Raw genomic sequence first — 12,933 nt, 5'->3', positions numbered from 1 at the left:
TAAACAGTACTGTACCTTTGCATTTTTCCTAATGCATATCTATTTGATTCCTTTATTAAAAAATCTGCCATTTCCTGTTTGTTTTCCTTGACAGCCAGTAAAACTGGCGTGAGGTCATCCTGCAAAACAAAGAAACCAACAGGTCATTTAGAAAATCACAAAACTTTAACTTGAATTGTAAAACTTACAAGAGAACCTTGAAAATTAAGCACAGAATACAAAAGTTAATAAAAAAAAAAGTAGCCCCTTCAAGAATTTCATATATGGTGCCAGAGAGATAGCACAGCAGTAGGACATTTGCCTTGCATGCAGCCGACCCAGGATGAATACTGGTTCGAATCCCAATTTCCAATATGGTCCCCTGAGCTGCTATGAGTAATTTCTGAGCTCAGAACCAAGAGTAAGCCCTGAGCGCGGTCAGGTGCAACCCAAAAACCCAATAATCATCATCATCCTCATCCTCATCCTCCTCATCATCATCTCACATACACTGTTCCTTCTCTAAAAAAAATCACTGTACTCCTAATGCAGAAATTCTGACATGATTGTCTAACCTCAAAAATAAAAATAAAATTGAAAAACTGCAAAGGCACTCCTTATATATATGTAAACACAAACATATCTTTTTCAACTGCTAAATTTCCAATGGCTCTCTCCTTTCCACTTTCCCTTTGAAGTTTTCACCAATATAAGGGAATCTATTTCTCAATAAAATATTTATAAAATAGACACCTGTCGGGCCCGGGGAGATAGCACAGCGGCGTTTGCCTTGCAAGAAGCTGATCCAGGACCTAAGGTGGTTGGTTCGAATCCTGGTGTCCGAAATGGTCCCCCGTGCCTGCCAGGAGCCATTTCTGAACAGACAGCCAGGAGTAACCCCCAAGCACCGCTGGGTGTAGCCAAAAAAAAAAATATAGACACCTGTCAACAGCAGCAAAATTACAGTTGTAAGAAGCCATGAGGACAGAAAGGACTGAAGGAATGTTTCACATGCCAGAGCCCTGCGCCAGGCGTGACACCTAAACCTGAGAAACCTTTGGAGACCAGAAAGAAGAAAGAAGAGAGGAGGAATAATGAAGGAAGATGAAAAAGAAAGGAAGAGGAAAGGAGGAATCCATTATACTGAAAAATATTTTGTTTTATTTGAGTTATCAGATAAAAGTCTATTTCCAAAGAAACTTTGCTTTCTTGTGTTGTTTTGCATTAAATGACAAAAAAGTCAAGGGATGGAGAAAGTATCTGAGGAGCCAGGGAGACAGCTTAAAGGGCTGCAGCTCATGCTTTACACAGATAGGGCCCCAATTTCAATAACCAGCACCACATGGTCCCTAAACACTGGCAGGTTAGGCATGATGGCCCCCAGCACTTGGGCCTCAAAAGTTTTGTGTTGCTGGGCCCAAACACTGAAGCAGGTGGCTGGCCAAAGTTAGCCATATTCCACTTAAAGTGTTCCCTGGTCCCAGGGCCATGCTGGACAAATTCCCCAAAATCAAGTAAAATCAAAAACGATCTTTTCAAACTATTTCCTTCCAGGAATGTTTGAGCTTCCAAATATAAAAAACATAGATGTCAACCAGGTAAGGTCTCCCAGGTTTAGTTGGGGAAAGTGCTGTGTATAAACCTTTTCATGGAAGGAAAAACAGATGCACCAGCCTCACCATCAGCTGCCTGCACTGCGAATCTCTGGCTCCCAAAGGGCTCTACCAGACTGAGGAGAAACACGTGGTGTGGGATAGCCCATGGTTGGTCGGAGCTGGCAAGACAGTGAACAGCAGCAGTATCTGGCCACCTTCATCAGATACCAAGACAAGATTCGAGCCCTGCTCTGGTTTTCAGAACCTGGGGTTGTGTCCTAGAGTCCTCAGGCTGCCACTTCTCCTGCAACCTGCTCTCAAACCAGCACCTCTACTGCAGGCAGTCTCCATCCTTCTACCACCCATTCCAGTAGCACCATTGCCCACACCACTCAAGGTCACCTGACACCCTGGAGGCATTTCATTGTTTCCCAAGCACTTAGGGAAGGTGACATGATAAAGATTACAGCAGGGAGGCCTCTCCCATTGCATGCAGTTGACCTGGGTTTGATTTCAACCACCCCATAGAATTCCCCGAGCCCAAATACTATGCACTACCAAATTGTTACCCAAACACAAATTTTAAAAAAATACCCAGCGGCTGGAGCAATAGCACAGCGGTAGGGCATTTGCCTTGCACAAGGCCAACCCAGGACAGTTCTGGGTTCCATTCCTGCATCTCATAGGATCCCAGAGCCTGCCAGGAGCAATTTCTGAGCACAGAGCCAGAAGTAACCCCTGAGCATCGCCGGGTGTAACCCAAAAAATAAAAAAAATGCCCAGTACTAAGGAGAAATTTTTCCTTAGGGTATGAAGAGCTGACTGAGGGGACACAGCATTCCTCTTTCCTCAATGTCTTCCAATGTCACAGGGCTCTAGAGAGGGGAGTGTGTCTGCACACACATGCAATATAATTTTCCTTTTTTTTTTTTTTTTTTTTTTGGCCCACACCTGTCCATTGTCAGGGCTTACTCTTTGCTCTGTGCTCAAGGATCAATCCTGGTAATGCTTGGTGGCCCACATGTGGTGGTGGGGTTCAGATCCATGCAAGGCAATCACTTCACCTGATGTACTGTCTCTCCAACACTGAGTACTTACTGTTTTTTAGGACTTACTTCTAGAGGAACGTGAGGTGCCGGTGATGAAACCAGGATCGGCCATGTGCCTTAATCCTGAACTATTACTTTTTTTTTGGTTTTTGGGTAATGCCAGGATTTTAACCACGATCCTCTTGCATGCAAGGCAAACACCTTACCTCCATACTATCTCTCCAGCCCCCAAAACTATTGCTTCACATCCCCACCCACCCCTGGAGTAATCTTAAGATTTATATACAGCATACATGTACTTCAAATGTTTCATAAATAAAGGGAGCAGATGCCTACCTTGTTGCTTATTTTAATGTCTGCATCATGTGCCAGCAGCTTGGCAGCTATGGCCCTGTTCTGACTGGAGACAGCGTAGTGGAGAGCAGTATTACCGCCGATGTCCTGCAGATTCGGGTCTGCACCATGTTCCAGCAGAATGGTGGCGCATTCCTCTTTCTGGCATTGGACTGCCTGTCCGTGACAGACCAAGGAACAGAATGTAAATTCTAGGAATTGCAAAGAATCATTCCCCAGTTTTAAGCAGTTCATCTTACTTCAATGAGCTACTCATTTGACTCAAAGCAATTTAACTAAATCTGCTCCAGGTCACTCGATTTGAAACCTGCATACCTTAATCAACGCTGTCCTGTTTTCGCTGTCATAGAGGTTTAGCTGGCATTTTCTCTCCACTAGAAGAGTGACTACCTCTTTATGGCCACCAGCACAAGCTAAGTGCAGAGCTGTCCTGTGAAAGTGAGAGAGCATTTTTAGGAATTCTAGGGCACAACCTGGAAACAGACTATTACCCATGTAAAAGCAAATATTGAGAGCAAGCTTTTCCTCTATCTTTTGAAGGAGTATTTAGATTTCTTTCACTAAGGTATACTTATTTTTTCTTATTATAACATAAATAAGAGAGCAGCTTAGTCGGATGCTACCAACATTATCTTTGAATTCAGCTCAATTTCTTTTTGTTTGGTTCTGAGTCACAAGCAGGAGCACAGGAACCGTCCCTGGCTTTGTGCTCAGGAGATCGCTGGCAGTGCTCATGGAATCATATGTGGTACTGAGGATCCAAATCCCTTGTATGATTTCTCCACCCCAATTTTGCTTAATTTTTGGTTTGGTTTAGTTGTTTCCTTTGAGCCACTCCGGGCAACATTCAGGGATTACCCCTGGTGATGGTTGGGGATCATAAGGATGCCAGGGATCAAAGCCTGGTGGGCAATATGCAAGGCAAACAGCCTACTCGCTGTGCTATTACTTTCTCCCTTTGCTTTAATTTTTTTGTTGTTGTTGTTGAGGGGGAGGTTTGGGTCACACCCAGAGGTACTTAGGGGTTACTCCTGACTCTGCAATCAGAAATTTCTCCTGCAGGCAAGGGGGACCACATGGGATGCAGGAATTCGAACCATCGTCCATCCTGGATCAGCTGTGTGCAAGGAAAACGCCCTACTGCTGTGCCGTCACTCAGGCTTTAATTTTTTTTAGGATTTTAAATGTATACAGAAGATACAGCTGAGCCATCTTCCAGTCCAGAATTCTTGCTATTCGTATGTATGTCAAAGTCAAAATAAGAAGAACATGGGCCCGGAGAGCTAGCACAGCAAGCAGCCGATCCAGGACCAAAGGTGGTTGGTTCAAATCCCGGTGTCCCATATGGTCCCTGTGCCTGCCAGGAGCTAATTCTGAGCAGGCAGCCAGGAGTAACCCCTGAGCACTGCACGATGTGGCCCAAAAACCAAAAAATAAATAAATAAATAAATAAATAAGAACACAACAACAGGTACTTGTTATCCTCATAGTGCTTTTCTTACATTGTATATTTCATTCTTATGCTATCATTCATCTGTACATTTTTATGTGAAATAGTTTTTAAAGTCTAGCTTGCTTTCTCCAAATAGTTAGCTGGGCTTTCGCCATCACGTATCAGTAATTCATTTTCTTTTTTCCTTTACCACTATGACACACTCCAAATCAAGTTCTATGGTGCTTCTAAATTGCAGGGGCATTTTTCTATTCTCTATTATTTACTGGCATTGACCATTCCTCTGTGGACATTTCTATATGTATAAAATGTGCACACGAAGCATCAGAGTGCAGGTGGAAAGGCGGCTTGCAGGCCGCAGAAGACCGGCTCAGTCGGTAGCACTGCAAATGGTCCACCAGCCAGCACCGCCAGGAGTGATCCTGGAGCACAGTCGTCAAAACTGAACCCAGGCAAAGAACAGTTGCACTAGCAAAAGGGGTGGAGGGAGGGCAACACTGGAGATGGGCATGCCCCTCATTCCTTGTCACTATGTGCCTTAAATACCACTGGGAAAGTTTGTAATTCACTTGGAGCACAATAAAAAATGTTTCAAAAATACTGAACCCTAAAGTCAAGCGACTGACTCCTACTCAGTGCTGTGCCTACTAAGCATCGTTCTAGGATCAGACTGAGATTCCTTTGCAAGGGGGGTGACAGGCAACGAGTGCTCCAGGGCAGCTCCTGGCTGGGCTCTGGGCGCTCTCTGGGCGCTCGCCGGTGCCAGGACAGGCTGGCCGCCCCGTCGGGGGCTGCTTGGGCGTCTCTGCGGGGAGACCCAGCCGCTACCTGTGCCTCTTGTCCCTGTCGTCGGGGCCGCTCTTCCCCAGCAAGAGCAGATGCTGCACTCGGGCCACGTTGCCCGCGCTGGCCGCCTGGTGGATCTTGCCCAGGTCTCTGGCCCGCAGGCGGTACCCCGGCTCCGGCCCACCGTCTCCCCGCGGGCTGGCGTCCCACAAGCCGAAGAAGCTCTTCTTCATCGCGGAGCCGACGGAGACGGCTCCGGAGACGACTCTTCCGTACCGCTTCGAAGCTCTGCGCAAGCACCGGAGAGAGAACCCGTCTTACATGACATCCCCAGGCAGCCCGCTGCTCGCTTCGGATTGTTTCCGCTCAGATTACTTGATCCAAGCCAAACTACGCCTCGAAGCCTCAGTGCGCAAGCGCGACTCTTCAACGCCTTGCGCCTGCGCACAGAAGCGCAACAGTTTAACTCCTCCCCCCCCCAAAAAAAGACCAAGGCGCACGCGTGGCGCTCTTTAGTCTCAGGCTTTGGTTCGAATGCGGGTTATTCCACGTCCTCCCACCTCGAGCCTGCCAGGAGTGACCTCTCAGCGCAGAGCTAGGAGGAACTCCTGAGCGCCCCAGGTGTGACCCAAAATTATTATTAGTTGATTATTTTATATACTATATAAATTTGATTCATATTATTTTTATATTTATATTAAATCTATATACAATAAATTTAATAATATATAAGGTCATGTATTAGATTATATTAAAATCAATCAATTCTATTATTTTATGTTTATATATTGTATAATTTAATTCTTTTAATGGTTAATTATTAATTATATTAATATATTAACTCTATTATGATTATAAGTATAATATTGTATGGTTAATGTATTAATTATAATAATAATGATAATGATAAAGTCATTGAAAGGGAGCCTTCTCGGTGTTTCTAGACTTAGAAGAAAGTTCTCCTCACTCCCTAGCGTGGGACTGCAGATTGCTGAAGCTTCGTTCCTTAGAAAATTCGTTCTCCAACATCCCCTATGATCCACCGGGCCTGCCAGGAGGGACTCCTGAGTGCTGACCCAGTAGTTATCTCTGTAGCACCCCCCAAAAAGGTTCCACTGAATTGTTCCATAGAATTCGGAATCTCTGCTTCTTCAATCCCTGAGTGGCTCTTTTGAGTTCCATATAAGAGGTATTTTAAAATTCATTACAGGCGCAAAGTTACCCTCCCTTCCTTAGTTTTCTTTTCAACATTTTATGAGTGTTTTCTTTGAGGGCTATAACTTTTGCTGAATATTTTCATATATAGTGACGATTCCCCTCCCCCCTTTTTATCTTCTCTTTGTGAACAGCTCAATATGGAATTTGGTGTGAAAGAATCCCTCAGTTTAATGCTTTTGTTTGAACCCAGTCATGGGTATTGTTAGACGTGTTCTTATGCCCCCATATACTCAGATAACATCACGTGGCTTTATTTCTTGTTTGCTTAGGCACACTAAAACGGGAAAATACTATACATACCAATAAGTTCTTATCTAATAGAGATGGGAACACACAAATCTTGTAGTGCAATGGGACCTTACACCCTGAACATTGACATAAAGACCTGGCACAGGCCTCAGAAGAATGGGCATTCTCCATTCACCCCTGATCTAGAGAAGACATCTACAAAACATCCAAGGTTGTCTATAACATCACCTGGAGGCAATCCTCTATCAGGGAAGACCCTACAGCTGCTCTGACATCAATCTACTCAAAAGAGACTTCCCTTAACACTGAGAAGACTTAACAACAACGACTTGCTTACTGGACAGGGCTTGGCGTATTGCCCCTTAATTGTGAGGTGAACCTAGAGGATACTCCACACCAGCCTGACTTCAATGTAGGATGAGCAGATTCCAGGATCTTTAATACAGAAACCTGATGCCAACAATAGGATTGCGTGAAAAATAAAACTGTATTAGGCACTACAGACAATGACTTGGATTGAATAAACTAGTTTGCCTGGAGCCTAGAGTTGGTCTTATGCCAGAAAACTTCAGGGGTAGTGGTCTCCTTGTATTTAGACCAAGGCTATTCCTTTCTATGAACCCCATATTTTAGTGGGCCTATGCAAACATTTGCCACTCTAACACCGTTTTTACTGTGCCCTTTTGACTAACCCTTAAAAAAAAAAAAAACCTCTTAAACTTTTGATGTTAACTTAAACTAATATGTATGTGCATGAATATATAAAAATACTATGCCTTCAAAGTTAAGGAGTCACATAAATCTCATGGCTTTAGGTTGCTTTGTGTACTGCTAAGAAATGTTATAATGTACTACAATCTGGGGACTTGTGGACAAAGTAATTGTACATGGGTTCTGCCTTATTTTTCTTCATGTTTGTTTGACTGTAAGTTCAATATTTAGGCGTCAACAAGGGGACTGAGAACTCTGTTTATGGGCGATTGTTCTTTCACTGTAACTTTATCTTGTCCTCTTTGCTTAATGGTTCTCATAATTAAAAATAAAAAAATTTTTAAAAAAGGTATTTTAAAATTCATTACAGGTGCAAAGTCCCGCTCCCTTCCTTAGTTTTCTTTTTTTATACTTAAAAGTGAGTGAAAAGCAAGAAAAATATTCTTATCAAAAGGTAAAATGGGGGGCCGGAGAGATAGCATGGAGGTAAGGCGTTTGCCTTTCATGCAGGAGGTCATCGGTTCGAATCCCGGCGCCCCATATGGTCCCCTGTGCCTGCCAGGAGCAATTTCTGAGCCTGGAGCCAGGAATAACCCGAGCACTGCCAGGTGTGACCCAAAAACCAAAAAAAAAAAAAAAAAAAAAAAAAAAAAGGTAAAATGGGACCAGAGATATTCTGAGGTTAAGACGCTTGCCTCATAGGCTGCAGACCTGGGTTTAATACCAGCACTACTTTGATCCCAGTCCCACTGAGGAACCCCAGGAGTGATTCCTGACACGCAAAAGCCCTGAATATAGCCTAGTGCTGCCAAAATACAAACGCTGACCTGTTTTCCTCCTCAAATCCTTAAGTCAAATCTTTCAGTCATTCAGGTAAGATAACTGTTTTTGCTTCCTCTTGTTCTTTTGCTTTCTCTTCCCGATTCCTGTATAATCATCACTGACTTTGTGTAAAGTTCTCATCTCCTGATTATAAAGCCTTTTATTCCATATTCAAGAGCCTACAAATTAAAAATCTAAATTTAGCATTTTCTCATGCGTTCATATTTTCCTATCTAACTTTTGCATTGTCGTCTCTATTGCATTTCTTAGAAAGGCAAATATAGGAGGCTGGAACCCTAGATCAAAGACCTTGAGAAAGCCAAAGCTAGACCAAATACAAATGAATTTTTGGGGTGTATGTGAATTTTTTGAATTAGGATCCTCAAATATTTGCCTCACTTGGGGATCGGAGTGATAGTTCAGTAGAGAAGGGTTTTTTTGCCTTGCAATCTCTGGCATCCCATGTAGTCCCCCAAGCCCTTCAGGAGTGATTCCTTGGTGCAAAGCAGGAGTCAACCTTGTAACCGAACACCAAGCGTCCAAAAAGAGGGTATGTTGTTCGTTGTTTTTTGTTTCTTTGTGTTTTCTTTTGCCTCATACAATAGCCTAAATAGCTGGGAGACTCTTGGATTTCATAGTAGTTTGAAAGTGACTTAGTGGGAGAGTGCCTGGACTTTGTGATCAGTTCCCATGATCTTGTTGCTTTAAGCATATCTTCATCCTTTACAGTAAGTTAGGATTTTTAGTATAGCATTTTCCTAAGCCATTCAAGAGAAATGATCAAACCTTCAGGAAAGTTTAAGAACTCTGAAATCCATACAAATAGCCAAGAAAATTAGGAATCGTGGCTGGCAACTAAAGTTAAATCACTTTCATGAGAGTCCTGAGACATACAGCACATTGGTAGGGCATATTCCTTGCATGTGTCCAACATGGGAGGGACATGGTTTGATTCCCGGCATCCCATATGGTCCCCCAGCCTGCCGGGGCAATTTCTGAGTGTAGAGCCAGGAGTGACGCCTGAGCAGCACCTGTTGTGGCCCAAAAACCAATCAATCAATCAATCAATCAATCGAGCTGAAAATAATTTTAGGGGCTGGAAGATAGCACAGTGGTAGGGCATTTGCCGTGCAAGTGACGATGGTTCAAATCCCAGCATCCCATATGGTCTGCATGCCTGGCAGTTGCGATTTCTGAGGACAGAGCCAAGAGGAACCCCTGAGGGCCGCCGAGTGTGACCCAAAAATTCAAAAAAGAAAAAAAAATTTGAAGGGCAATGAAAATGTTTTAAAATATTTACATTAGGGGTCTGATCAATAATGCAACTGTAGGGCATTTGCCTTGCATGTAGCAGACCCACGATGGACCCAGGTTCCATTCCGAACATCCAATATGGCCCCCTAAGCCTGCCAGAAGCAATTTCTGATTACAGGGACAGAAGTAAACCAAGTGCCAACAGATGAGGCCCAAAAGCCAAAAAATTAAAATTAAAATACTTTGTTTGCACAATATAAGCATTAAAATATTACATCAAATTAAAAATCGATGGGGCCAGAGACATAGCATGAAGGTAGGGCGATTGCCTTACATGCAAAAGGACAGAGGTTGGAATCCCGGCATCCTATATGGTGCCCTGAGCCTGCAGGAGCTTTTTTTTTGGGGGGGGGTGGGGTGGGGGAGTTGGGCCACACCCGGCAGTGCTCAGGGGTTACTCCTAGTTGTCTGCTCAGAAATAGCTCCTCGCAGGCACAGGGGACCATATGGGACACCGGGATTTGAATCAACCACCTTTGGTCCTGGATCGGCTACTTGCAAGGCAAATGCCCCTGTGCTATCTCTCCGGGCCCTAGGAGCTATTTCTAAGCACAGAGCCAGGAGTAACCCCTGAGCGGTGCCGGGTGTGACTAAAAAAAAAAAAAAAAAAAATTGGTAAAACTTAAATCATGGCTTGATATGTGTGTATAACAACACATATCAATAGGCACATAGAGAGGGAAGGAAAAGAGAAAGTTAAGAGAAGCAATAAAAATCGGGATGAAGGCCCGGAGAAATAGCACAGCTGCGTTTGCCTTGCAAGCAGCTGATCCAGGAACTAAGGTGGTTCGAATCCCAGTGTCCCATATGGTCCCCCGTGCCTGCCAGGAGCTATTTCTGAGCAGACAACCAGAAGTAACCCCTGAGCACCGCTGGGTGTGGCCCAAAAACCAAAAAAAAAAAAAAAAAAAAAAAAAAAAAAGGGATGAAATGATTCAAAAATCTAGATTGCAGCTTTCCAGGCAGAAGCCCCAGGTTCATTCCCAGCAGCTATGTTACCCTGAGCAGTTGAGGTTGACCCCTTAGTAATACCAGGTGTGACCCAACAACAAAAAAATAAACAATCAAAATTAACTAACAAACCTGCACCCAGGATTTATATGTGAAAATCCTTGAATTATTATATCAATGTTTCTTCATGTTCTATTGAAAGCGTTCCTCTATCAACTTCTTCAATGAAGACCATATATGGTTCAAAGGTATTAGAAAATTTGTAGGTAATTTTATAAAATCACTTCAAGAATATAAGATGGTTGTAAAACCAATACAGTGTGCTCTAAAACAATTTTTTCTGAGTGAAAGAAATATATCTATAAATCCTATAATGTGTTGATATTCACAAAGCTAAAAAAAAACTGTAAACAGATATTCCATTTCTAACACAAGATAAATTCAAAAGTTCACTTTGAAGGGAACTGAGCTTCGGTTTAATTTTGCTTTCCATAATGACCAGAATTATTCAGTTATTTGAAATTTGAGGTTACTCAATTAACAAAATACTGCTGCTCTGAAATGAATTTTACTAGTTAGAGTAACAGTAAGGTTTTAAAGAGACCATACACCGTGAAAATGCAGCTGCATTTCTTAAAGGCTATAATTAAAGTTTGATCATTTCTGTGTATTTGCAATTTTCTACTCTTAGATCTTTAAAAAAGTTTTCTATATGTTTAATATGTAACATAATTCAAATTTATTATAATGAAGTTCCACCAATAAAAGCTGAAATGTTTTACTAACATAATATTCTTTATTAAAATAAGTGGCATTAACTAGAAATAAAGACAATCCATCAACAATTTTACTTTTCTAAGTGAGACTTAGAAATCTCAGAAACTAAAGGCACAGTTTTTATTCACAACTAATAGAGTACCCAACCACAATGTCTTTACTGATTTTCAACTTAATAACTGATGGACATTTCTCAGACATGATGTTTTCAATCCTGATAGTTCTTTATTCTTGCTAAAGTATTTGCTATGGGCTGCTAATTTGCAATAGGTGTTATAATAATAACCAAAATTAGATAAATGTGATAAAAGATTGAAAATGTATACACTTGAATGAAAAAGCTCAAAAATAGGGGGGAAAGAATTGCAAAAGAAGAATACTGCAATGCTACTTAAGTTCTTGCAATAAAACTACAAATACATTCTTCACAAGAGATTATCATCTCACTTCCAATTTCTTCCCCTCAAGAACTATTTGAATTTCTTTGGCATCCAAAGTCTCATAGGTCAATAAAGCTTCAGCTAGATTCTTGTGTTCTTTTGCATGGGTCTTCAAGATATGTTTTGCTCTTTCGTATGAGTCCTAAAATAGAAAAACAGGTAAATACAAAGCAAAAAACTCATGCAATGAAAAAAATTATAATGGAAAAAGACCTCTACCCTTGAAAACACAGGACATTAAGTTTCTATTTATAAAAGCTAAAAGTAGAAGTATCTCTATAGTTATCAAAAATAAAAAAATTTTCAAGGCCCGGAGAGATAGCACAGCGGCATTTGCCTTGCAAGCAGCCGATCCAGGACCAAAGGTGGTTGGTTTGAATCCCGGTGTAATATGGTCCCCCGTGCCTGCTAGGAGAAATTTCTGAGCAGACAGCCAGGAGTAACCCCTGAGCACCGCTGGGTGTCGCCCAAAAACCAAAAAAAAAAAAAAGTTTCAAACATTATATTTTTTTGTTTGATTTTTGGGTCACACCCGGCAGCGCTCAGGGCCTACTCCTGGCTCTATGCTCAAAGATCATCCCTGGCAGGCTTGGGGGACCATATGGGATGTCAGGATTCGAACTACTGTCCCTCTGTGTCTAAGGCAAAGACCTTACCATTGTGCTATGTCTCCGGCCCCTCAAACATTATTTTTAAAAGCTTTTTTTTTTTTGTTTTGGGGCCACAGCAAGCAATGTTCAGGGGTTGCTGTTGGCTCTCCACTGAAAATTCACTGCTGGTGGTACTCATGGGAAATCACATCCTGTTGTCTGCATGCAAAGCAAAAACCCTATGCCTATAATATCACTCCAAGCCCTTGAAAGCATTTTAAAAGTATGATTTTCAGGGCCAGGAGATAGTGCAATAGATTTGGTACATGATGAACTCAATCCAAGTTCAATCCTTGGAAAGACATGGCCTTCCAAGTACTGAACATTATAGCACTGGAGGCTATTAGGCATCTCTGTCTCCCAATGAGCCTACAAAATTAAAACCTTTTTCAAGTTCTTTTGTGTTTATAGTTTTCGACCATACCCAGGGGTGTTCAGGGCTCTGGGCTCAGTTTCTTTCCCCTAGCAATACACAGGTGAAAGACACTGTAGTACACTTATATGTAGTACCTAGAATTCAAACAAGGGTCGAGTAGGAAACAAGACAAGAAGACTTAACCTCTGTATTCTTGCTCTGGTCTCTCT

The 12,933-nt window shown here is 42.3% G+C and overlaps 2 protein-coding genes across 2 annotated transcripts in view; both read right to left on the bottom strand.

Annotated features, from left to right (window-relative positions):
- The window catches only part of LOC126014220 (ankyrin repeat domain-containing protein 26-like), a 263,129-nt gene extending 257,680 nt beyond the window's left edge, over positions 1-5,449 (bottom strand). The window contains exons 1-4 of the mRNA XM_049777540.1: positions 5,259-5,449; positions 3,293-3,407; positions 2,960-3,133; positions 16-119 (exon numbers count right to left, since the gene is read on the bottom strand). Coding sequence (XP_049633497.1) covers positions 16-119; positions 2,960-3,133; positions 3,293-3,407; positions 5,259-5,449 — 584 coding nt within the window. The remainder of the gene's footprint in view (positions 1-15; positions 120-2,959; positions 3,134-3,292; positions 3,408-5,258) is intronic.
- Positions 5,450-11,250: 5,801 nt separating this feature from the next.
- YME1L1 (YME1 like 1 ATPase) overlaps positions 11,251-12,933 on the bottom strand; it is a 49,112-nt gene continuing 47,429 nt past the window's right edge. Inside the window, exon 19 of the mRNA XM_049777769.1 lies at positions 11,251-11,840. Coding sequence (XP_049633726.1) covers positions 11,697-11,840 — 144 coding nt within the window. The 3' untranslated portion in view covers positions 11,251-11,696. The remainder of the gene's footprint in view (positions 11,841-12,933) is intronic.

This window comes from Suncus etruscus, chromosome 7 (genome assembly GCF_024139225.1).
Source record: "Suncus etruscus isolate mSunEtr1 chromosome 7, mSunEtr1.pri.cur, whole genome shotgun sequence".
NCBI lineage: Eukaryota > Metazoa > Chordata > Mammalia > Eulipotyphla > Soricidae > Suncus > Suncus etruscus.
The sequence above is the reverse complement of the archived record's forward strand: the minus strand, read 5'-3'. Positions and strand labels throughout refer to the sequence as shown.